At 37.9% G+C, this 26,651-nt stretch overlaps 1 protein-coding gene across 1 annotated transcript; it reads left to right on the top strand.

Moving 5' to 3' along the window:
• Positions 1 to 814: 814 nt before the first annotated feature.
• On the top strand, positions 815 to 22,424 carry TCAIM (T cell activation inhibitor, mitochondrial). Its single transcript, XM_009992614.2, has 10 exons — positions 815 to 843; positions 4,143 to 4,278; positions 4,814 to 4,967; positions 6,153 to 6,399; positions 8,026 to 8,148; positions 10,834 to 10,931; positions 12,567 to 12,658; positions 15,401 to 15,633; positions 18,630 to 18,761; positions 22,199 to 22,424. Exons 1-10 carry the CDS (start codon positions 815 to 817, stop codon positions 22,422 to 22,424), a joined length of 1,470 nt encoding a protein of 489 aa, XP_009990916.1.
• Positions 22,425 to 26,651: the final 4,227 nt, after the last annotated feature.

Here is a 26,651-nt window from a genome sequence, read left to right as displayed (position 1 = left end):
GAATGTGTTTTTTCAAAAGTGCAAAGAAAAGTATTTTAAAAAAAGTGCATGAAAACATACGAGAAAATATTGCTGATAGGGAGCTTCCCTCATAAGCCTCAATAATTAGGTATATGTTTGCACTCTGATGTGCTAAGTGGTTTCTCTTCTGTCAGAAAACTCAGTCACAGTTGCATAGTGCAGAAGTTACTGGTGAAAGTTGCTGATTAATTTTTATGAATGCCAGCAAACTTTTAATAAAGATTTCCAGGCATTGTTGTGTGGCATTGTCTTTGCCTTTGGTTTTATATTGTGCCCTGTAAAATAGCTGGCATATAAATGTTAAAGTATTATCATTTGTTTGAAAGTTTTTGACTTAGCAGAGTAAAAATTAAATGGAATTCCATGAAGTGGTATGTGTTAGTGCTTAAAGAAAGGTTCTGTTTTCTTGTTTCTAAACTTAAGACAAAAACTAAACATTGGGAAGTGCGGGAAATGTTTTCAACAAATAATTTTTTAAGTTTTTTTTCCCAACTGGAACATCTTTAAATATTCATCTTCAAATCAAAATATGGCAACAACTCTTAGTATTTGTAAGTCTCACTGTTGGTAGAGGAAACTGAAAACATTCTTATAAAAAACTTCAGGTTTCATGTGTGATTTCTCAATTTTGTGTTACTACTGTGACTTTAAAAGTTATCACCTAGGATTTAGAGAATGCACTGATAAGGGGAAAATACTCATGTCCATTACTAAACAGGACTTTTTTCCTTTTTTTTTTTTTTAAGTGAGTTAGTGGATGGCTGAAAGTTGGCTCGACCATTGAGTTGCTGAAATGTTTTGCTGCTTGAGAGCCGTGAGAAGGTATGGCATGTTGTTGATCTAATTTACCTTTAACATGTGTTTAAATGTTTGCTTTAGACTTGCATGTATGTAAAATTGGTTTGATGTTTTTGTTTAATGCTTATTTCTTTGGCTTTCTCATCTTTACAGCCTGAAGCTTTCAACAGAGCATTCACAGTTGAAAATCTCCAAAAGCCATATGCTTCTCCTCAAGTGAGATATTAAAAAGGCTCTCAACAAAACAAGGGCTTTAAAATAGCTTAATTATGAAAAAGTGGTAGTCTAAATCTGAATATGATATCCAATATATTACTGCATTTTTGAGTTATTAAAGCTCAATGATTCAAAATGAGTGAATGTGTCTGTAATAATGAGCTTAATTTAACAAAGCTTTTCAGTGCCAAAGCTATAAGCCAAAAAGTTAAACTTCAGAGAGATGTGAAGAAAAAGTAAAAAGAAAGCTGAAGAGAATTATTTAATCACTAAATTAAATCAGCCCTAGGGTAGGATTGCATAATGTGTTCTAGTGGAGATTGTGTTTCATATCTTTCATGAAGTGGAGACGGCTGTCCTCAAAGTGATTCTGACCTTGATTTCAACACGAAGCCTTTCTTTGCTCTTTAAATCTGAATGAAGTTCTTGGAACAATCCTTGCTCCTTGTGAGCAAAGCCATAAGCATCTTTCTTGCGTTTTTCTCTCTCTGACTTCATTTTGATTCATTTATTTTGCCACTTCACTTGAAGGATGCCTCAGAGTTCTGTCTTTCACCTTCAGTGAATGAATTCTTCCTTCTGTCACGCAGACTAATTTTGGCCTTTGAGCGTTTCTCTTTTAAGCAAGTTCAAAATAGACTTTTGGCTGGAATCCTGAGCCTTCCTACTAGCATGACAGTGTTGTTTAGATACAAAACAAGGGAACTGAAGTTATCCATACTTGGCCGTTTTTCTGGTAGAAACCAGATGGAAGTTTATGATTAATAAACTTAGAAGTATGATTAATAGTTTCCAGATATGTTGGAACTTTTTTCCTAACTACTGGAAATGGCATGCAGTGTAACTCAAGAGTGGATGTGGGAAATGGTGTATGAATAAGGTGGAGAGAGAGCTGAGCTCCTTACTTTCTCCTAGCAGCTTTGTCTAGGAGGATGTGGGTTTCTGGCGTGGCTGTTAATCAAAACTGCTATCAGATAGGTAGCTGGTTAATTTACTGGTTTTTTTTCCTTTGCTGGAAAGAATTTTTTTCCTTTTTACCACTCTGTGTCCACTTGCTACAAAAAAAAAAAAAGAAGAAAATTTCTGCAATTGTTTTCCTCAACAAGATGACTATTTTGGTGTTTCTGGATGCAAAATGGTAAAGCATATGACCAAGTGGACTTTTATCCAGTGTACTTCGCTTCCTTTCTTGCCAGGACAGGTAGAGGGTTTTTTTCCTGCGTCACTGAGCAACTCTGGTATATTCTTGTCATTATGAGCTTTTGCTCTCTGTAAAAAGGTGATATTGCTGTGGTGCTTCACCATCTCCTGCTATTTTGAGTATCATCATGGGCTATAATGAGAATTAGTCTTAGAGTCCTTCTCAGATGCAGCTAGCAAGGAGGTGTTGGCCAGTAATACATTTAGTCTTGCTTTTTAGTCTTCTGTTTAATCCACACACATGAAAATTGTTTTTAGTTGTAACAGTTTGAGACTTCATCAGTCATCTTACGTTACAGATTTTCTATTCTGCTTTTCTACAAAAGTATCTCCTGTTTTCAGCAAGCTGACTTAATTTTAAGACTTACTAATTAAATATTTGCCCACCTCTTAAGCAGAACACATTAGCTTTAACTGCTTTCATGCTTCTAGTTGAAGAGCTGGAAAGGTTTACAGAAGAAAGGTAAAGTAAGGGTCATTGCATCTACTTGAGGACTCGACTGTTGTCACTTACTCTACCATTTGCCAAAATCAAAAATACTGCTTGTTGTGTGAGCACAAATTCAGGGATTTTTTTGAATTTTTTTAATTAATGAAAGCAGTCAGGAAGTAGTCTCACATGTTCGTGTGTCCAGGACAATTATTTGGTCTAGGATGCTGAACAAATAGCTCTTTGTCAAACAGTCTTGCTTACTATTGTTAATAAAGTTATTTGTTTTATGTGAGTTGGAAGCAGCTTTGCCTCCAGTCTCTGATGTATTTCACTATTTGGAGCTTGCAGTTTGGATAAATGATACTGTGAGGAGTGAAACAGCATTGCATTGCTTAACAGAGCATAATCCCTACCCTTCTGAGTTGCAAACTACAATGAATGTTAATCACAGAGAAAATAGTTGGCCTGTTGACATTGTTAGCTTGTGAAATCAGCTAAAGGAGAAATCTGTTACTAAATATTTACCAATTCACATTTTCTTGTTGCTTTTATATAGACTGTCCTTTGGTAATTAGTTTGCTAACCTGAGTATCAGCTTTGAGTTATGCAAGAAATTTTGGTAATCTTTAATTCAGACCTTGTTTTTCCTCTCGTTTCAGTCTTCTGTTACACAAGTGCGCTCTTTGTGGAACTATTGTTTACTTTATGCATAATTGGAGATACTCAATCTTTTGTACTTTCTGAACTTCCTAGAACTTCTTCAACTTAACTTGTCATTCTGATCTTAGGCGAAACAATCTTCTTTTCCTACTACTGAAATTTCTTAGTCCTTGTTTTCTTTTCAGTGAAGATCAAAGGGGAAAAAAGTACTGTCTTTTTATATCTTCTATAAAAGAGTACTTTTAGGAAAGTAGATTTTTTGGGTTTTTTTAATTAAAGGCCACAAGTATGTGGACCTCAGAAACTAATGCAGAACTTCTTTTGATTAAATTGCGGTTATTACTCCTGGGTAAAATTTAATATTCTTTTGGCACTGCTTGAAAAATACTGGGTTTGGCTTTTTAACTTGGAGGTTCAAAAGTATGTAAGGATTGGCTTTTAGGAGCAGCTTCAGCAATAGCTGCAAAAAATACTACTAAAGCCAGTCTTTATCATTTGAACTACTTGACTGGGGAATTTTTCATTTGAGCCTGCTTTGAGAAACTAGAGGGAAAAGTTATTGTACTTATTTACTTATCTTTAATCAGCCATTAGCATCTACCATCTTTTGAACCTGTTGGATTTGCTCTGTATAAATGCAGCTTTGTGAGTCCCAAGGGGGAAGATCTCAGCACTCAGACTTCTAATACCAGTTTTAAATTATTATATTTGCAACCGTGAATGTTTACTCCATTCTGTCACATTCTGATGTAATTTATATGTGTTTGTCACTTAATTGATTGTATCATACATAAACATTTTATTACTTTATTAGGTTATGTCTGGAGAAGGTATTGCTACAGTGCGTTCTTCAGTCAAGAACTTTGTCAGGAGCTGATGCCATCAATGCTCTCAGACCTTTCTATTTTGCTGTGCATCCAGATTTCTTTGGCCAGCATCCCAAAGAGAGGGTAAAAAAATCTTTCAGTGTGCTTCCTTTGTAAATGTGTCATATATCAAGGATGGAAATTTTCTGATTTTCCTGCTGTTGGAGAAACAAATGTAGTGTTAGAATTGAATATGGTTGTTACCAGAAAACAAAAAGATGCACTTTCTTTATTTTTAACAAGGGTAGGTCCCTTAAACGTCCATTATTTATTAGTCGTATTATCTGTTTAATTGTTATAAAGAAAATACTAAATCGTTCCAGTCTTTATAATACATATTACTTGCTTTATCACTTTGAAATGCTGTGCATTATATTTGAATCAATGTTTCTTTAACCTTGAAAGCCTTAAAAGTGGTGTTTTGGAATGTACAAGTATGTACATCGTACAATTTATTCATGCAAGATAATTATTCATTTATACTGAGATTATGAACTATATCACTGTATTAAGAGTAGCTGACAGTTTGTAAAAACGAATTCTGCATGTAAGATTAAAAATGGCCAAATTTATCATCTATAATGTGGTGGGTGGGTTTTTTTGTATTTTTTTTAAACAGGAAGTAAATGAAAACTCTCTGAAGAGGTTAAATGGCTACTTGGAGAATCTACAGAAACCAGGATTTCGCTCCTTTAAGCCAACTCAGCTTACTTTTTATGTAAGAGAAAGAGAACCAAACTCTTCTAATGTTCAAGAATCCTTCAGTGCTTCAGGTGCTTTTATATCATGCAGATCGTATCTTCCTGTATCTAAATTCTTTCAGACTGTTACTTAGCCATGTGCAGTCATAATGACTTTTCAACTGACTAAAGTCCTGTCAAACCATGAAAATATGTGTTAGATCAGGCAGCTAAGACTATCCTAAGTAATGAAACATCTTCAGCTTTAAAAAGAATTGAAGGAATGAGAAATTACAAAGTTGAGGTCAAGTTACAGTATGAGGAAGTAAAAAACATAGGTTGATGTAAATGGTAATTTTTCTGCTTTTAATGCCTTTGTCAAGTTTAACTGGAACGAGAGCTGAGTCCTTGGTTTCATTGCAGATAATGTGTAGCACACAATGTTAGGTTGCTTGTAGGATCAGTAGGAACTTATTCTGTAAGCACAAGTTGTATAATATCTGAAGCTTCAATTTACCACATTGTCTCTTAGCTTTGAGATGACAGAGAATATTGATGAGTTTGGAATGTGGGTTTTGGTTAATTTTATTCTACGTTATTTGTCTCTGATGTACCAATGTGCCTTATCTAACAGATGAGTTTTATGTTCTGTATCCTGCTAGTCAAAACACTGGAGCAAATTGTGAGGGACCCTAGTGCTAGAAAACAAAACCATACTGTTTTTTAAGAAAATAGTGGTGTTATATCCAGTCTATTTAAAAATAACAGTTGAACTGGCAGCTGTGTTCTGCTCTGGAGTCTAGTGCCTGCTTTGTAATGGGGTGGTTAGGCCCAGTAGAGCCAGTGTGCAAGTGCAATGTTTTGTTCTGAAGCTTCTGTTCATAGCCTGTGAAAAGCTGTTGTAATACTGCGTTTCTACAGTAAATTATATCCAAAGTGATGATCAGTAATAATGTGAATTGTGTAGAGCTGTTGGACGAAACTGCCACTGCTAAAGCGGAAGCATCCTCTTTTGGGTTATGCTGCATCTGTAGCTAGGTTTCCAATTTGTCCAATGATTCAGATAGTTAAAACAGTTCTATTTATATTTTTGGACACTTAACAGCTTTAAAGGTTAAACTGCACCTGAATTTTGCAGTGAGTATTGAAATAACAATATCCTCATAATCTCCAACTATGTACTCGCTGTTTGGGTTCTTCTAAGATGAGAGAAATGTGAATGCATTTTAAGTAATTTTAATTAAATAATACTAATTTTGTGGGACTTGTATTTTATAGGATTTCGAGCAGTCAGTTTTACATTACATAGTAGGGATCTCCTGAGCACAGTATTAGATATTCTCAACTCCTGCAGTTTGTCTACGGAGCATATTCAAGGTTTGAATGTGAACTCTCAGCCCCACAAGGAGGCAAAAAACACAGTGAACCGACCTATCAAATGGGATAAGACTTATTATTCGTTTACTGGATTCAAGGATCCTGAGGAGGAACTTGAACAAGCCCAGAGAGTGGAAACAACTTTAATGTATGTAAGGCTTTTATTTAACTGATATTTTGTAACCTAAATTGATCTTATTTTAATGCTGAGCTTTTTTAAAGGCAATCAATAAACATTCTGAAAAATATAAAACTTTATTGTCCAACATGTAATTCTGTCATGCTTTTTATAATTAAAGAGACTTCAAATGAGCTCCTGGGATAACTGTAGTGCCAGCTAAGCTGAGGCATTCTTGTCTCTTTGCCCAGCATTCATGTTTGGTCAATCTAGTTTTGATTGATTTAGTTTTCCAGTTTTGTAGAATATCAGTGGCAATTCAGAAGGAGGCAGAGGTTCCACTTGCTCCAAATAGCTCCTTACCTCTTACAGGACTCCTGCAACACAAAACTATATGGCTATTAAGTTAATTGCTAGCATTTTGTTATCACGTTCTGTTAGGGATGAGGTGGGAGATTATCTATGGAAATAAAGGTTAGCTTGTTTTAATTTGCTAGATATCTTAATATTGCGCTTCTGATTTGTTGTTCAGCATACCAACCTTAATTTTTAAACTGAGGCAATTATAAATACTGAACTTGTGTTAAATGCAGAGTGTTGTGTCTTAGAAGTTGGTCGTTTACAAAATCTGTATGTGCTCATTTTGAGGAAGGGTGAAAAACGCTGCCCTAAAAAACTTCTTGTGACAATAAGATTTAGGTGCCATTTGACATAAACACATAACTGTGGTGGCAGTATCTTCAGAGCAAAGAATACCCATCATTCTACATAGCACCTCGCAAATAAAACTACTATAGTATATGATACTGTAAGACACTTAACTGAGACTTAACATACTAGAGAATATTTTTACTTATTTTTACACATTTACAAGAAATGCCACGAATAGTTACTTATTAACAGTCTGGTTTTAATACCTAGCCATTTGGCATTGGGCCTCTCTTTTTGCTTCTGAGTTTGAATTCTTTTTTACTTAGAATACAGTATGAGAATTGAAGTATTTGTTTGGAAAAATAGGAGTATTAAAATAAGTTTGTGCTATGAACAAAGGCTAAATCCCTTAAAGAGTAGCTTTTTCCTAGAAAGGCTTATTGAAAGTTTTAGATGTACTCCATGAGTCGTGTTTTCCTGGTTGTGATTATTGACAAAAGAGCTGTAAAACTTTGACCTGCTTAATCTATGTTCATGCCAGCTCTGTAACAGTTACCTAATTTAGCCCTTCGGTACCACCTCCCTTGTTTGATAGCCTACTATGATCACTTTGGGTTTTTTGTTGTTTTTTTTTTTTAAAGGCAGATGTGTGGGAACTTCTTTCATTAAAGCACTAAGTTCTGAAGCTGTCCCCCTAAATGACACTAATGTGCTACTTTACACCTTTCACACCTCTAAGTGTTATGGTTATAACACACTCAGCATCTTTTGGTTCAATTGGATTCCCTATTCCCCCCCCAAGGACATTGAGCACCTGGTTTTCCTTTGTAGGTATTTTAAGGTGAAGCATTTAGCAATTTCAGTTTGTCTTCTACTTTTAGGAAATCTCTTTACGTGGTAACTTGAAATAAAACATTAATGGTAACAGTAAGAACTTAATTAGTTTTAATGAAAGATGATACAGCATGCCTCTACTGTTGGGTTTTTTTCCTCCTCTTCTTTCAGATCCTGGCTAGATGATAATGAAGCAAGTGCAGTAAAAAAGCTGAAAAAGAGTTTGCCACTTAGAAGAGAGCTCGAACGTTTAAAATTTGAACTCTCTCATCAACTCCAGCTCTCAGATATCAGGTAATAAATTAGATTAGTTAGACTTCTATTAAGACAGTCAAAGCATGGAAGTGTTGTGTAGTAGCACCCCATGAGTTTTAAAGGCTTATTCCAGCAAAACAGCTATATTTCATATATGTGAAAGTGTTACTGCACTGAATAATATTTTTCTAGAAGAATTCTCTTGGGACAAAATTTTGCTGTTACAATCTGCTCGAAAAGACCTAGTATTTATAACTGATGATGTAGGCACCAGTTGAGACAAACACATAAGCACTTGAAGTAGAAACCATGTGTATGTATTAGTTTGGGTGTTTCGCTGCATAAAATTACTGTTCCTGAATTCAAGTGAATATCTACAAGGGTAACTAGATTGACAGTGAAATGCAACTTTGCACATGGTACATACTGACATCCTGTGAAGGCTTAATAAAAATGATGTTTTCTAGTGTCTGGTTTCCCACACTCCAGAGGAGGAGGATATTTGTTTGCTTCAAAGGGCTGAGTACAGCTGGTGATCTTGAGTCTTCAGAATATTTTCCAGAAAATAATTTTTGATCCTTTTTTAAATTTTGTGCCTTCAAATCAATATGTTCTGAAGTGGGTTATTCAGGATGGGAATATGGCAGTGAGAGTGTTCAACAATGGAAAAATAAACTTTGAGGGATTCTTTCAAAGGCTTATCTGTTAAGTTGTTCTTTTAACCAGTGAAGAGAGAGTTGGAGCTTCTGAAATCATGCTTTTGTTCCTTTCACCCTGTAAAAGACTGTGACTTCCTTTAAGCTGAAGCCAGTTTTTTTTTGAACACAATTTCTAATCCTCTGCAACTATGCTGTGGTGGCAGTTTTTAAGTTTCTGAAACAGTTTTTGATATTAAATGCGTAGGTTTGGTTTTATTCATGTCTTATATTTAATATTCTTACAGTTTGTGCTTTGAAAGTAGACTAAAACTATTGTGTTCCATGAAGAGTTATTCACCTTCCAAGAGTTGTGTTGTCATAATTCAGAAAAGAATGTGTCAGAAATCTGATGAGCAAGTATTGCAATAGGAAACTACTACTTGTGATCCTGCAGCCTAATGCTAGTGTTCACAGAGGTTTGAAAAAGTAGTGGGGTCATTGGCTTTATTCCATGTATAAGTTTAGGAGTGCTGAAGAGAAGGTAGGATCTATAAGCCACCTTATAGATCCTTTACATTCCTTTCTGGTGCTAATGAAAGCAAAGTGATACATTGCTAGGTAATGGTAAATAGGTAGCTATCAGAATGACTTACATTATAATAGATTGAATTGCCTCATAAGTGCTGTGACATAGCACCATTCTCCCAAAGAGTGGTTTTCCTGCCAGTTAGGTTTTCTTAAATGAGATTATATGAGTTGACCCCTGCCAGCAGCTAAGCACCCACACAGCTACTCACTCATACATCCCCAGTGGGTTGAGAGGAATTAAATAGGAAGAGCAAAAGCAAGAAAACTCATGGACCAAGTTTAATAGGGGAAGTGAAGCAAAGCTGTGTATTCAAACAAAGCAAAAGGAGGAATTCGTTTACTACTTCCCATTGACAGGCAGGTGTTTGGCCCCTTCTGGAAAGCAGGACCTCTGCATGTGTAGTGCTTGCTCAGGAGGACAAATGCCATAACCACAAAGGTCCTCTCTTCCTCCTCCTTTCCATGAGCATTTATGGCTGAGCACGACATCATATGGTCTGGAATATCCCTGTGGTCAATTGGAGTCACCTGTCCTGTCTGTGTCCACTCCCAGCTTCTTGCCCACCCCAACCTACTTGCTGGTGAAGAGGGGCAGAGTGGGAAGAAAAGTGGAAAACCTGGACACTGTGCCAGCACTGCACAATAGCCAAAACAGTGGTGTGTTATCAGCACTCTTCTAGTAAAAAATACAAAACACAAGGGTGCTATGAAGAAAACTAACTTCCCAGATAGACCCAGTACAATAGGAAATAGTAATTTGCCATTTTGAGACATTGTATCAGCTAGAAGTTTGTTAAAAGGATGTAATTTTTCAATACACTGGGACAACTTTGCAATTCAAATGCTTTTTGAAATTTAGTTAGGCGTTTGTCTGATCTGTCCGTGATGGAAGAGATGTTGAAACTATGTGTATTAAAGTCAGCAATGTAGCAGCTGGCTCCTGTATGGTTTAACAAAAATGACTCTACTGTAAAATATCTATGTCTATATCTAGCAACTTACCACTGGAATCATAGTAATGTTTTGGGCTAGGAACTCAAAAGAAAAAAAAAAAGAGACAATGTGTTTGTACACTGTTTGCTCCTCTAGACAAACTATTACACATTCTGTACAAGCAGAAACCACCACGTGCCTCAAGGCTGAACCAAGCACTGGGTTGTCAGTTGCTACTTACTTACTAACTCCCTTACTTGGGGAGAGACTTGCAAGTTCTGTTCTGTCTACAAGGTTTTATATTTATTTTTCTTGTATCTGGTTTTATTCCTTCTTTTTCGGCACTCACTTCAAAAAGGATTGTGAAATTTTTTAGGCTTTTTATCTGTTCAAATAGCATGTGACAGACAGACTTTCAGTAGGCCTTTGCTTTTGTTACCGTTGGAGAGCTATTTTGAATTGTTTGTGTTATAAGGCTTTCAGCTGCATCTCAACCTATGTGGTGGTTTGGTTTTTTGTTTAATAATGTTGAGAATTACATGCTTTCAATTATATTTTTATTTAGGTGGCAGAGAAGCTGGGGTATTGCTCACCGCTGTAGCCAACTACATAGTCTAGGTCGCTTAGTCCAACAGAGACCTGAAGTATTAAAGAACGTTAAAGGTATTTCTGTTGCTTGTTTCATATATCCTAATATAGTATTGATTCAAAGATGAGCATCAGTCTTCTGTGACAAGGGAGCTCTAGTTCTTTGAACAAATGCTTTTGATAACTGCAAAACCAAACCAGCCAGTCTTACTGAAAAGCTGGTGAGAACTTACATTTTAAGCTACTGACTGTTTTTTGAAGTGGGTTTTCTTTATAGTATATTCGGTACACTCAGCAAACTGAGTGAGTTGAAGGCACTAAACTTAGTACTAACAATGAAAGTAGAAAATCCAGACTGACCTTCTGAAAGGGTGGAGGTAGCAATATATTGTTACCCATGGTAGATTGAAGACAAAAATGCAAGTAGCTCTCTAAAGAGTCAATATAAGGGGGACTTACTAGAATACCTTTAAAACCATATTGTCTTCTCTAATCATGCATGTTCTGTAAGATACCTATGTTAAACTTTGTATTTTCTTAGGAAAAACTCAAATATTCTGTAAACCTGACCTACCATTCTTCTCATACAGCTGTTCGACCTGTGTCAGTGGCTGCTTCCTCTAATTGTAATTTCACGTTTTTACCTGTCTGCAGATACTCAGCTTTGAGTGGCTTTCATTTGAGGGTTCATCTAATCCTTTGTCAAGAGACAGAGTGGGTAGGACAATAAGTAGTAGTTTTAAATTGTATCAGATTTCAAATTAGTTTCCTTACCTAAGCATACTAAGGATTTAAACTGCTAGAGAAATCTGTCTTGTGAACCTGTTATAGTCTCCATCTTTGAAGATCTTTAATAATATTCTGGACAAATACCTGTCAGTAATTATACAGGTACAGTTGATCTTGCCTTGGGGTACAAGGATGGACTAGATGCCTTAAAATCAGCATTACTCACTCTTAAAGATTTTGGAAAACTGATTTCTGAGGTCAAGAGCTTCTATTTAAGCCTTGTCTTGTAGATTAATAGATCATACTGAAGACTTTTGTGGAAGCTTATTTTGATAAACAGTTGCCTGTGCTTTTACCCTAAAGAATTCTTGAGGATCTTTGTACTTCACTTAAAAACCCATACTCAGACTCAAAACTGATATGTCCCCCCCCTAAAAGTAAACCTAGTGTCATCCTTTTATGTTGTCTCTATTCTTTCTTTAAAAAAGAACAAAAACCTAATGTGAAAGCATTTCTTACAGCTTGCCTGTTGAAGAGAGTTCTCTGGAAGTAGTGTTGAATGGCTGTGCTAACAGTTCTTTGGCCAACCTTTACCTTATTTATATATACTTTAAGCATATAGCAAATATTTCCTACTGTATACATGATTTAAACAGCTTCTTTGAATATGCTGTCTGTTGTGATTTTCTCTTATTTTAAAAGTAGTATCTGTAATAAGAAAGTACAGTTAACTAAAAATCTGTCAAGTTTAAACAGGGAGAAGACAAATGCTAGGTAATGTTTGTATGAAAAAAAATCTCGAACTGAAGTTTTCAAGAATCACTCTTTCAGATTTTGAGAATTATCAAAGCACGTACTTATGCATGTGTGTGCTGCAGAAATGTGTTGTTTGTGACATGTTAGTAGCATAGTTAAGCCTTAAATAGTTGTGGGAATAATTGCAATAACCCGAATTAGTAAAGAGCTTTGTTCAATCTTTAGGACGCACGGTGGTATTCACAGACCGTTCAGGTATGAGTGCAGCAGGCCACATAATGCTGGGGACCATGGATGTTCACCATCACTGGACCAAAGTAAGATTTCAAAGTAAATGATCATGCCTCTTGTTATTATGTCCTTTTCCCTAGATAGATATCTCCATTTCCCTATCAACCCTCATCTATATACTGAGCATGACATTGCATGATATGGAATACTCCATTGACCAGTTTGGCCTGCAATCCTAAGTCAAGTTTGAATCGTAAAGGGAGTTGTGTGGGCCCTTTGTCCCAGCCATGCTCCCTCCCAGCCTGTTGTGCTCCTGCACACTGACAAAAACGTGGGAAACTGAAAGGTCCTGAATGTCTCAGTACCAATGATAAACATCAGTGCACTATCAACATTCTTGTCATAAGAAATCCCAGACCAAAACCAAAAACCAAAACACAGAGCTCCTCTAGCTGCTAAAAAGAAAAGCTAATTCTATCCCAGTCAAAACCAGGACAACCACAAGTAAAATATGTCGTGATATCAGCATTCACTTAAGGAAATTCTCTTGGATCTTTGTTGCTGAAATATTATTTGTAGTTCTCTCCAAAAGTATTTATTTGTAAAGGAGATAATTGGTGGAATTTCACCCAGCCAGAACATCAGGATGTTCTATTTCTGTGTTCCGATCAATGAGTACTATGAAAATTTAGCATTCAATCCAAAGCTTTCTCTGTGGTTGTTTGAATTTTTGCCTATACATGTTTCACTGAGGGAGAAAACAAACCATGGTTTGTTAATGTGAATAATTTACATATAATTTAAACTGAGAAACAAGAATTTAATGCAAAACTTTCTACTCTGACATTTGGGAGTGTTGATAGTCATTGGAATAAAAGTGTTGTTCTGATTAATGCTAAAATAAGCTCTGTCTTCCTTGAGAAGTGCTTCCTCTTTCTGACATTTGCCGAGTGGTTTTCTGAGGAGGATGCAAATTCGCACAAAGTATTGTACAGATGGGACAATGTGTCTAGTTAGTTGTGGTGGTGATATTTGCTTTGGATGACGAAGGATAGGGATGTATTTGAACCTGAAATCAAAGGCTTTTTATTTTAAAATGTGCTGAAGATCATGTTAAATGATACACAGAAAAAGTCAGTGAAAATCTTTGTGAGATTGGTTAGCTGCTTAGTTTTTAGAGAGCAGAATTTTTTGTTCAATTCTAACAGACCATTTTAGAAAGCAATCCTAAGTGCTATTACTTTTGTTACTGATTATTAGAAAAAGGAAGTAGTAGAATAGTGTCCAAGTCAGTCTGTAGAATGCTTGGTCAGTGGTACAATATTTAGAGGATTTTTGCAGTTTCTCTCTATATAAAAAATTCTAATGCTGAACCAATGGATTTTATTGTGCTAAAAGCTGTTCTGATTCTTCTACTCTGATTCTACTTCTTGGCCATTGGCCAAGAAGGCCGATGGCATCCTGGGGTGTATTGGAAGGGGTGTGGTTAGTAGGTTGAGAGAGGTTCTCCTCCCCCTCTACTCTGCGCTGGTGAGGCCGCATCTGGAATATTGTGTCCAGTTCTGGGCCCCTCAGTTCAAGAAGGACAAGGAACTTCTTGAGAGAGTCCAGTGCAGGGCCACAAAGATGATTAAGGGAGTGGAGCATCTCCCTTATGAGGAAAGGCTGAGGGAGCTGGGTCTCTTTAGCTTGGAGGAGAGAAGACTGAGGGTGGACCTCATTAATGTTTATAAATATGTAAATGGTGACTGTCATAAGGATGGAGCCAGGCTCTTCTCACTGGCATCCAATGATAGAACAAGAGGGAATGGATATAAGCTGGAACATAGGAGGTTCTGCTTAAACATGAGGAAGAACTTCTTCCCAGTAAGGGTAACAGAACACTGGAACAGGCTTCCCAGAGAGGTCGTGGAGTCTCCTTCTCTGGAGATGTTGAAAACCCGCCTGGATGCATTCTTGTGTGATCTGATCTGGGTGGTCCTGCTGAGCCAGGGGGATTGGACTAGATGATCCTTTGAGGTCCCTTCCAGTCCCTAACATTCTGTGATACTCTCCTGGGTTTCTAAAGAGATCATTCTGAAATCACTTGACTTGTTCCAGCAGCACTTTTTTGTATGGAAAACTGTGTTATAGTAATAACTGAGTAGGTGGTAAGTAGCAACTACTGCTACAGACTTTCCCTTTTCACTTGTTGCCCTGTTGCAGCCTTCTCCCTTTCACACCTTCTATGTCTTGATTCACAAGTCTGATCACTTCTTAACCTTTTCTGGTATAGATTTTGTACATCAGAGGTCCAGTACCTTCTTCCTTTCTCCTCTTCCTTCAAACTTATGATAGGCTAGGTTATCATCCAGACCCTTGGAAAGAGCTAGTGCCAGCAACGGAGATTTTTCTTTTTTGAGAATTGATATAAATGAGACTGGCAAAAATACTTCTGACTCTACATGGAATAGCTCTATCTCTATAACTGTCATGATAAACATTTTATGTAGGCCTCAGATTAGAACATTTTTTTATCTGGGACTATGAATTTCTGTATATATAGAGAAAGATGACATCCATCGATCTTCTTGTGGCCTTTTGGTGCCTTTAGAGTATAAATACTGAAAACACTTAAGAGCTTATTCCATTATCTCTTGCCCAAAAATGTATATACTTGGTATTTCTGCTTTTTGGTATTCTTTGATATTTGGGGGTTTTTTTCCTCCTTGGGTTCCATGTTTGCATTGTTAAGTGTCTCTTCTTTTATAGTTTCTTGTTATTTATTTCATTTCTTAAAAATAAGTTTTATGCTTTTTAACATAGGAAATGTTTGTGTGTGTGCACAGATTTTTGAGAGACTGCCAAATTATTATAAACTTCAAAAAAGGCTGCTGTTCTTGGAAGATCGGATAAGCCAACTTCTGGGAGGCATACAAGTAATATATATTGAAGAACTGCAACCTCTGTTGACTCTAGAAGAGTACTACGAGACTCTGGACTCCTTCTACAATAAATTACATGACAGTAGACTACCTTTTCATCCTCGCAGTCTGCGAGGCTTGCAGATGATTCTGGAAAGGTATGTATTTGCAGGAATGAGAGAATGAAATATCATGAAATGAAAGAATGAAATGACATGACATCATGACATGACACGAACGACATGACATGAAATGGAACAAATGGAAGAACGAAATGAAACATGAGATTACATGAGTGACGTGAGTGTGACATGACGTGAGAGTGTGACTGAAATGAAATTATGAGATCCTGAAATGGAATGATGAAATCATGGAATGATGAAATGACAACATGACAGAATAATGAAATTATGAAATCATGAAACTGAAATCCAGCCAGTGAGTCAGCTTCATTGGAGGCCCAACTTAAATGCCTCTATGCAAACGTGATTGGCATGGGGAATAAATAAGAGGAGTTAGAGATGTGTGGTGCCTGTAGGGCTATGACGTTACTGGCATCACAGAGACATGGTGGGATGAATCCTATGACTGGAGTATTGGAATGGAAGGAAGCAGGCTCTTTACGAAGGACAGACAGGGGAAATGAGGAGGAGGTGTTGCCCTCTATGTGAAAGACCAGCTGGAGTGCGTGGAGCTGCACCTGGGGATGGATGAGGAGCTGACTGAGAGTTTATGGGTCAGGACTAAAGGTAGGGCAGGGATAGGTGACATTATAGCGGGGGACTGCTACAGGCTGCCTGACCAGGAAGACGGAGCAGATGAGACAGTCTGTAGACTGTCTATAGACAGATAGAAGCAGACTCACGTTCACAAGCCCTGGTCCTCATGGAGGACTTCAACCACCCCGATATCTGTTGGAGAGACAGCAGGGCATAAGCAATCCAGGAGGTTCCTGGAATGCATTGATGATAACTTCCTTCTTCCAAATGATGGAGCAACCAATGAGGAGAGATGCTGTGCTGGAGCTCCAGCCGCACTGCCCAAGTCACAGAAGGCAAAGGCAAGGACTGGGAGAGCAAAGAACCGCCCACTGTAGGAGAAGGTCTGGTTCAAGACCATCTAAAGAACTGAAGGTGGACAAGTCCATGGGACCTGATGAGGTGCATCCATGGGTCCTGAGGGACTGCAGATGAAGTTGCTAAGCCACTATCCATCATATTTGAGAAGTCGCGGTAGTCTGGTGAAGTTCCCACAGACTGGAAAAAAAGAAACAACCCTCACTTTTTAAAAGGGAAAAATGGAAGACCCAAGGAACTACAGGCCAGTCAGTCTCACCTCTGTGCCTGGCAGCATCATGGAGCAGATCCTCCTGGCAACTATGCTAAGGCACATGGGAAAAAAGGAGGTGATCCATGACAGCCAGCATGGATTCACCAAGGGCAAATTGTGCTTGACAAGTTTGGTGGCTGTTTACAATGGGATTACAGCACTGGTGGATAAGGAATTGACTGGATGGTCATACTCAAAAAATTTAGTCAACAACTTGATGTCCCAGTGGAGACAAGTGATAAGTTGCATTCCTTGGGGATCGGTATTGGGATTGATGCTATTTAACGTCTTTGTTAGCAACATCGACAGTGGGATTGAGTGCACCCTCAGCACATTTGCTGACATCACCAAGCTGTGTGGTGTGGTTGACAAGCTGGAGGGAAGAGATGCCATCCAGAGGGACCTTGACAGGCTGGAGAGGTGGGCCTGTGCAAACCTCATGAAATTCAACAAGGCCAAGTGCCAGGGTCCTGCACATGGGTCGGGGCAATCCAAAGCACAAATACAGGCTGGGTGGAGAGTGGATTGAGAGCAGCTCTGAGGAGAAGAACTTGAGGGTGTTGATTGATGAGAAGCTCAACATGAGCCGGCAATGTGTGCTGGCAGCCCAGAAAGCCAACCGTATCCTGGGCTGCATCCAAAGAAGCGTGGCCAGCAGGTCAAGGGGGGTGATTCTGCCCCTCTACTCTGCTCTCGTGAGACCCCACCTGGAATACTGCGTTCAGCTCTGGAGTCCCCAACATAAGAAGGACATGGAGCTACTGGAGCGGGTCCAGAGGAGGGCCACGAAGATGATCCGAGGGCTGGAGCACCTCTCCTATGAAGACAGGCTGAGAGAGTTGGAGTTGTTCAGCCTGTAGAAGAGAAAGCTTCAGTGAGACTTTCTGTCAGCCTTCCAGTGCTTAAAGGGGGCCTACAAGAAAGCTGGAGAGGGACTTTTTACAAGGGCATGTAGTGATGGGACAAAGGGCAGTGGCTTTAAACTCGAAGGTAGATTTTTATTAGATCTACAGAAGAAATTCTTCCCTCTGAGGGTGGTGAGGCACTGGAGCAGGTTGCCCAGAGAAGTTGTGGATGCCCCATCCATGGAAGGTTCAAGGCCAGGTTGGATGAGGCTTTGAGCCACCTGGTCTAGTGGAAGGTGTCCCTGCCTATGGCAGGGGAGGTTGGAACTAGATGATCTTTGAGGTCCCTTCCAACCCAGACTTTTCTATGATTCTATGATCATGGAATCATGAAGTGAAATCATGAAATTGTGAGATGAGATCATGAAATGATAAAATCGTAAACTGAAATCATGAAATGAGATTGTGAAATCATGACATGAAATCATGATTACTGATAAATAATGTAATTATTGCTATCACTAAGAAGAAAACTAATATAATCTCAGATTTTCATTACGGCAAAGTCTTTTGGTTTCTGAAGGTTTTAACAGCCTTTTTATGGGTTAAGGAATCAGACTGAAGAAAATCCTGCTTGATTTCATTCAAGTTAGAGTCAAAGTTCTGTCCTTATCTTACAGCATTGTGCTGCGTTAAACCAAAGGGTCGGTGCTGTCAAGTCAACACTCAGCTGTGTACGATGGTGCTGCTGTTTGTTTTTTGAGTGCTGTTGACAGTTGCCTTTGAAATGTAATTTTTGAAAAGCTTTATGTATGATGCTTCTATACTCTCATGAACCAAACTTGATAAATTTTCTACCAATTACTCTCTGATTAATTGATATGCTTTTACCTTCAGGATTCATTCTGAAAGTAATGCATGTAAATACTTGCATTAGAAAAAATGATACCTTATTTTTTACTTCCATAATGTTTCATTAGTGACAGATACGCTCCAAGCTTACATGAATTTGGACACTTTATGATCCCAACGGTCTGTGATCCAGCAACCCTTCAATGGTTTATTTTTGCCAAAGCACAGGAAGCAAGAGAGAATCTGAAAAGAAAGGAGAAGTAAGTGTCATGTGACTTGAGACATTTAGCTCATTAAAATCTTTGCATGTCATAGGTTTTATTTGGAGGAGAACTTTGAAGAATGTATTCATGCTCTTTTTGTGAAAAAAATCTGTTGTTTATAGAAATAGAGCTTTACCTGTCAGCTTTACCAAGTTAAAAATTTCAGTGTTCAGGGAACAAAAACAGTTGTTAGAAAATACCCATCCTTCACCTTGTAGAAACAGTTGTACTTTATTCAGAAATAAAATATATTTACTTACAAGGCAAAATTATGTATTTTTTTTTGCAATTACTTCCCCAAAGGAGAGGTGGGTTTTTTTAAGGAAGAGACCTTTTCATTGAGTAAGAAAAGCAACAAACTTCTATTAATGTTACTCACATTGTGACAAGAAAGCAGTAAAATCTAAACAAAAAAAACCTGAGACCAGCTAGGGAATTATTATTTCTAGTTGTTTGTCAGTTAGTTGAGGAAAAGATTAGTTAGCGTCGAACAAGGGGAAGAAAAAAAATTGGGATAGGATGATGAGAGAAATACCTCCTTAGTACTCTTTCACAGATGCGAGTGAGATGAGAGAGATTACGATGGTGAGTCATAGAACCTTACTTAGTATTAAGTTCGTCACTTCTAATATCTGACAGAACTGTAAATTTTGTTCTTCACCTTGTGTGTTGTATGTCTTTGAGGATTAAGAGCATAAAGTAGAGATACTGGTTTTATTTGGAGTAAAATACTGTGATAGGTAACTGAGTCTTACTGTCCTTTTAGAGCTTATTACTGCAAGTTTATTGTTCTGCTTTGGATAGCTTTTAATTAATTGTTGAAATACCACACCGTCATGAGTGTATACATATAGATGAAGATTTTTTTGTGTGTGTGAAGGTTATTTTAGGCATGAATCCTACTGAAAGCTTTATGGTTTTAGCTCTGTTAAGACCTGATTGCTTGGGAGGATGTATTTTGGAGATTACTTTGTTAAAACATGGAGGTTGTTTGGAATTTTTGCATAACTCTAGTCCAACTTTGAAGTTAGGTTATTTTTGCCTTGTAAGTTATAACTGCTGAATAGCTCTCTGTGTAGCTGTCCATATGTGACAGCTGGGAAGGTATTGTCTGTAAAGCTTGGGAGAGATGTTGTTGCAAACCTAGACATTTGCATCTGGGTAACTCACTCTCTAAAAAACCTCACATTACCCCACATTATAAAGACACTAAACCAGGAAAAACATGGGGCTCCCCTCAGTATAAGCAACTGTGTTCTAAGAACGTAAGAGCCAAGCTATATATCTCAGCTCTTCTGTTGTGTCTTGGATGATTGCTGGTTTATATGAAAAAGTAAAGAAAAACTGTAATGGGTCATATCAAAGGTCTGTCCCCATCATCCATTAGCTTACGGAAAGGCTGTTTGAATGGGGCAAAAAATGCAGTGGGTTTTTTTACTCTGTATTTCTTCCCAGGTTCTGACTGACTGCACTTGAGAAAATACTTGAAGCTGGAAACAGTATCTCATGTTACAAGTGTTCAATAGATCTTTTTTTCCTCTCCTAATTGTCTAATTATTTTTTGAGCTGATTTACAGTTTGTGTAAATCCAAAATATCCTGCGGTAGCAAATTATACAGTTGAATTACATATAACATGTGTATATGAAGGAGGGAAGGAGGTGTTCTTTGTTCTGTAGACCCACGGTCTGATGATTTCATTTGTCATTCTCATGTTCTTGTGCTGTAGGAAATACAAAAGAGTCATTCTGTATTTATTGTCTCTATTTTTTTTTTGGTGGATATGTCGTATTTCCACTTAGTTGTCTCTTTATTGAAGCTGAAAACTCCTTTTCCACTTATTGCTTCCTTGAACAGAACCCATTCTGTATTTCTGATTTTCCTTAGCCTCCTGTGGTTGTTAAAGGGGCCCTGAGATAAAGGAAGATATTTTGAGATGTAGTGGATTTACTTTGCAGATATAGATGAATATTTTACGTGCAGTAAATAGCGTAGCATAGCTGGGATTGTGTATGGAGAGTTTATGGGATTGTGTATGCACTGGGGAGTTCAAATGCTGCTGCTCTAGAAGATTGTCTTATCTGTGTGCATAATGTCAGTCTCCTAGTAATTCAGGATTTGGTATGAATCTCCTTCTCTTTCCCTTGCTTTTGTAAAGTATCAGTCTTATATTTTGATAGAGGTGTGAGCCTCCTTGTGGAGCTAACTGAAAATAAACCTGGAATTCTAACGATGTGCAGCTAACTTTGTCTGTCAGGGGAGCCTGAGGTTTTCACACAACAGGAAAGCTTGGTGCTGAATGTGCTCAGGAGGGTGGTGTGGATATAGTCAGTAGAGAGGGCAGGCTTGCTCCAGGTTAACTCACTGGCTGAGTTCAGCCCTGACTGCCAGAGCTGGGCTGGGCTCTTGTAGCGTGCCTGAGTGCCTCAGCAGAGCCTAGTGCCATGCAAGTACATGGGGAGAGTGGTGGTGAGCACCTGCAATAGCATTTCCATGCGAGTCAAATAGTCTGAGTAGCTGTGTCCATGCTTAGCTTGTGCTGATTCACATCCCAGTGGCTCTGCAAATGTGCTGATGCTTTGTAGCTCCTCCCCTGTTCAGCACAGGGTTTGTGTTGTAGGACAGCAATGGTGCTGTTTCTACAACCAAGCTGACTCTCGAAGTGTGGCTGTGTTAATGTGGCACAATGCCTAAGCTAGTAAGGCCTGCTGAACCTCAACTGTCTCTGCATTAGATGATCAGTCACAGTTCTAGTGACTCTATGTTAATTCTGCTCATTACCTTTATTTCTGACTAGCTTGAGTTTGCCATGTGGTGTCTTATGATGCTTTGTCAGGAGTGAATGGAAAAAAAACATCTGCAGGCTATGAATTTGATATTCATAGAAAATCATAGAATCATTTAGGTTGAAAAAGACCTTTAAGATCATCAGGTCCAACCAAATCCATATACTTCTGCAATTAGTAAGTTATTAGCACATTTAATATGCATCAGGTGACTGTACCTGTTATCTGTTGGTTTTGATGCCGTGCAGATTACTGATCTTGGTTAAGATCTTGGTTAAGAATAGTTACTAGCGTGATGTTATTCTTAAAGCTTACATTTTCAAGGTTATTTAAGTAGTTTCATCCCTCATGTTAAAAATGGTGTTTAGGTATTTTTCCCTGTTACCTGGTGAGAAAAAACATGTCATGGTGCAGGCTTTCAAATGTGACTCCGTAGCCCTGCTGTTGCCCATAGTTGTGGAAGCATGTTCAGTCTAGCCTCTGAGGTGGACGTGGGTATCAACCTGCACAAAAATCTCAGCTGTACCATAGCTGTACATGAAATGACACCTTTGTTTACATGCATATAACCTACAAACATACTTATTTCAAGGCAGTTTTTTAAGATACTATGTTCTAATTTTTTCACTCTGTTGTCTTCATTTACCAGGATGATGATGACAGAAAAAGAGCTAATCGATACTTCCACTGAAAAATTTTCTTTGGATCGGCTGTATAAGGAGCCCAGTGTTTCCAGTGCACAGATGATAGATTGTTGTAAGCGACTGCTAGAAGAATCGTTGCCGTACCTACAAGGCATGCACCTTTGCATTTCACATTTCTACTCTGTGCTGCAGGATGGAGACCTGTGTATACCTTGGAACTGGAAAAACTGAGGACATATCTGATAATCAGATGAATTGTTTATTTTCTGTAAGAGGCTATAAATATGAATGTTTTTAAGAGTAAATTATTTAAATCTGTATTTTGATATCAGTATTCAACTGACAGATTTTCTTCTAACTGCTGATCAAAAAGGATTGGAGTCCTAGACAGTTCACACAATGCGCAGTATTGCCAGTTCTGGGAAAGACATCTGTACATCCTCCATACTACTGTAGGAGTGCCAGTGTATGGTAGCAGTTGTGAAACCATGTTTTTGTAGTGAATTATGAAAATACATTAAATTCCAAGTCTGCAAACGTGTATGTGTATTTTTAATATACATTAATATTGCCAGATAGATCATCTTGAAGAGCATACTACTCAAACCAGACATTACATGTTATCTTAAGGGATTCGTTGAATGCAGAAGTTGAGTACATAAGTTGTCTGGAGGCAATATTGGCATTTCATATTGCTACCTATTACTTAAAAAAAAAAAAAAAACACAAGGGAAAGAAAGCAGTACATTAACTTGGTCTCTACAGCAGTGTTTCATATGCTGGTCCAATATTATTGCCTTAGAATTTCAAAATATGCCGGTTGTACTGTCTGCAGTTACTTTAAAGGAGACGTCATTCTCTTTTTGTTTTCCGGCATTTACTCCATAAATACAGAAAAATCCTCTTTACGTACGCTATAACAGATTGCAAATCCCATTCACAACACTTAAAACCTGAGTAGTTTAATGTGACATCTAAGGAAAAGAAGCATTGATTTGTGTGGGATTGTCTGCAAGAGTAAGTACTTCTCAGTGAAAGCAAGGAGTTTGCAGTAAGGCAAACGCATGGATCTTTACTGGTACTTGATTCCTCGAAAAAAATGAAATAGTGTGAATGTATGTCAACACTTTTTCATTGTAACGCATGCCAAGATGAATTTTGTATTTGGGTTACTACTTGGCAAAATATCTCTTAAGAACCACCAACTGCTTAACGTTTCTGGACTTGAATTTACCTATAACAACTGGAAAAACAAAACAAAAAAAAAAAACATCAAATGCTTACTTGCCTTGTATTTATATTTGTATTGAGCAGGGAAATTGTTGTGATTCTCTGTTTTCTCCTGTTAAAAGACTCAATGTCAAGTTCTTTATTATGCTGCCAAACTTAAAACAAAAACCTCCACTGTGATCTTAAACGTGTCTGTTTCAGAACATCAAGACAGAAGCTGTGACTTTCTTAGGCCTTTAATTCAGCCAAATTACTAGCAATTCCTGTATAGGTTCTGAAGATCAGTCGATAGTTTTTTTTTCTAAGTAGTTAACATCCATTGCACGTGATTTCCCTCGCTCCATCTAACATTGATGATACTGTTCATGTCAAAGTTGTGCTAAGCAAGTGAGCCAGCCCCATCAGTCGTAGCCTGGTGATGTTCCCTGTAGCAGCTCTTTGAAAGTAGGGTGTCTTCAGGAATACAGGCTGAGTGTAATCATTTTTGTTTTCTTGCTTGAGTTGAATAACCCCTTACAGGTCTTCAGACAAGAAGCAGCTGTCTGATTTGACTGTAGAGGAGAGGAAAAAGAAAAAAAAGTCTGAGAGAAGGTGAGTAGGCTTGATCAAGAGCCTGGTGTGATTCTGTGAGGACTGATGCTAATGTCACAGAAAGCAGCAACTAGACCTAGGGACCTTCTCTTTGCGGTGTAGAGAAGAGGACTAGAACTGGCTGGAGAAGGAGATGTAAGCTGGAAAGAGCCTTTATGAAATAGAGCATGGGATGTTTCCACAATAAAATGGGGTAGTGGAGACCCTGACCTGGAGTGGGGATTGGAGCAGGCAAGAGGGAACGCGACTGAGTTTAAACGTGGAAGCAGTGAAAATAGCTGCTGTTAAACATTTCCAGTCTAGGATAGATCTGAATATTATCACTGATCTTTCTAAGGGAAGTAGCCAAAATCCTCTGGCAAAATGTGTCAGCCCTGGAAGGGTGACATGGCAGCCTGCTTTTCTCATGCTTACCTCCAGGCTGGGGTCTTGGATCTGTGCAATAAGCTAAAGAGTTCCAGTCCTCCTGCTAGCCCAACAGAAAGGTTGTCAGCTCAGGTGCTGTGGGTGGTCCTTTCCTTTTCTGTTAGGTTTTGGGGTTTGTTTTTCTGAGTTCTGAAGGACATGCATGTGAAAAATCTCTTAAAAGTGCTCAGAAGTTGAGCCATATAAAAATTAAGCTTATGTATAGGTCAGTAATTCAGCATGGTAAGGTCTGGGTCTTAACAGTTATTTTGTGGTGCACTTTCTGTAAATCGATTCTACTGCAGAATGCTTGAGTTGACTTTGCAAACATAAGGGCCTCCCAGTGTTTTTTAACGTATTTTAAAAAGCACTGGAGAAAACAAAAGGATAAAATTAATGTGCATGTTGTAGGTATTTATTTTGACAAGTCTGACTTACTTTTGGGACAGTCTTCAAAAGTAACAGAAAATTGTCCATTTAGGTAGACGGGTATGGGTTAAATCTGTCAGAATTATGTTTTGCTTTCCAACGTTTTAACGAGGTGGGGAAAAAAGATTCAGAACTCTGAAAGCCTTTTGTCACAATGGCAGAGCAGAAACGGACAATGATTTGAAGCTTTTGTCTGTTTTCAGAACTACGCAGAACACTTTACATTCTGTTCAGCAGACGGTGCTATCAGCTCATTGTGGAAATAGATCTGAATGAATATTAACATCTACTGTAGTTTTTATTCAGTACAGAATTCCTGCTTGCTCCGTGGCCAACAACCGGAAACATGCTTAGTATGAAGTTTCAAAAAGTGTTGTCTCTTAAAAACAAATCCTGATATTAAATTAGGTGGGGTTGATGTCTTGCTGTTTTAATCTTTATTGTTTGGCTTAGATTTGAGTTTTTCTCCTCCTCTTTAGAAATTTGCCACAAACATTTGAAAGATGAGTAAGAATCTCTACGAGTGATAAAAGACTTGAAACATGTGCTGGTCATCCGTCATGAGTCAATAAACTGTGATGCCCAGATTGTGTCATTCAGCCTCTGAGCAGGGTTTAGTATTTTAGTGCAGCTGCCAGAAGGAAATTCAATGCTAAATTCAATGCTAGAATAAAAGAGATGAAGACTTAAGACAAAATTTATCACCTTAATGAGTTATTTTGGTGCTGTTTAATACTGTGACTGCGACCTTGAGCTGCATGCATTGGCAGACAGCAGTGCCCATTTTGTCAGGTGGTGGCATAACATTTTACAATGTCAGTTCTGTATGTATTCCAGTGTTGCGGGCCCCTGCCTGTGTTGTAACAGTTTAATACATCATTTTTATTCTTAGAATTGTATATGAAACTTGTATGAAACTGTGTGAAATAATGCCTGTTTTGTCATTGTTCTTTTGGCTGTTAACTGCTGTGATACAGTCTCAGGGACTAAAAGGCTTGTATTCATGTTTGGTAAGACATTGAAAATGTTGATAATCTTGAGAAAGACTTAAAAAAGGAAAATCTTCCCAAAGATTAGAGCTGATGTATCAAAGCATATCCAGAATCCATCAGAACTTTTCATGGAGAACATAAATTTTGCCTAATTTGTGTACCTTACAGCTAAAAAAAAAATTTTTTAGGAAACTCTGAAATTTTAAAGCTTATTAATTTAAAGTTGTCTTTCTGAGAATATATAGTATTTGTCTGAGCGGGGTTATCTCTGTGATTCCTTGGACATATGCATGTACTATATGTGTGTAGTACATGTATCCGAAGATGAGACTTTCCTGACATTTCTTTATAAGCTTAACAGCATACAGGTTTGTAACAGAGCAGAACAGGTTGGGATTTTTTCCACCAAAAAAAAAGCAGCTTAGCTGAGAAAGAGAAAATGTAGCTGTGAATACAGTAAAATGTTAATTTAAAAAGTTCAGAGAGAGATCATGCTTTTCTGTTGCATATAAATACTAGAATAATTTGGCTTAAAAATACGAGATTTAAAGCTGGGATCTCAATTGTGTGCATGGAAAAAATGTTTAGGTATCTCCCTGGAAGGCCCTGTTAAAACTACAACATATGCTGAAGTAACAGGAAAATAATCTTGTTTTGTAGTTTGTCCTTTACAGCTATGTATTTCTTAGATGATTGCGTAAATGCTGAATAATTTAGTACTTCATTTTTGCTAAATCCTCCAATGGGGCGCTGTGTGTCTTAAGTAGCCAGACTGATTGATTATGATCTCAGTGATGCCTTTAAAACACAC

The sequence above is a fragment of the Tauraco erythrolophus genome, chromosome 7 (assembly GCF_009769465.1).
Source record: "Tauraco erythrolophus isolate bTauEry1 chromosome 7, bTauEry1.pri, whole genome shotgun sequence".
Lineage (NCBI taxonomy): Eukaryota > Metazoa > Chordata > Aves > Musophagiformes > Musophagidae > Tauraco > Tauraco erythrolophus.
The sequence above is the reverse complement of the archived record's forward strand: the minus strand, read 5'-3'. Positions and strand labels throughout refer to the sequence as shown.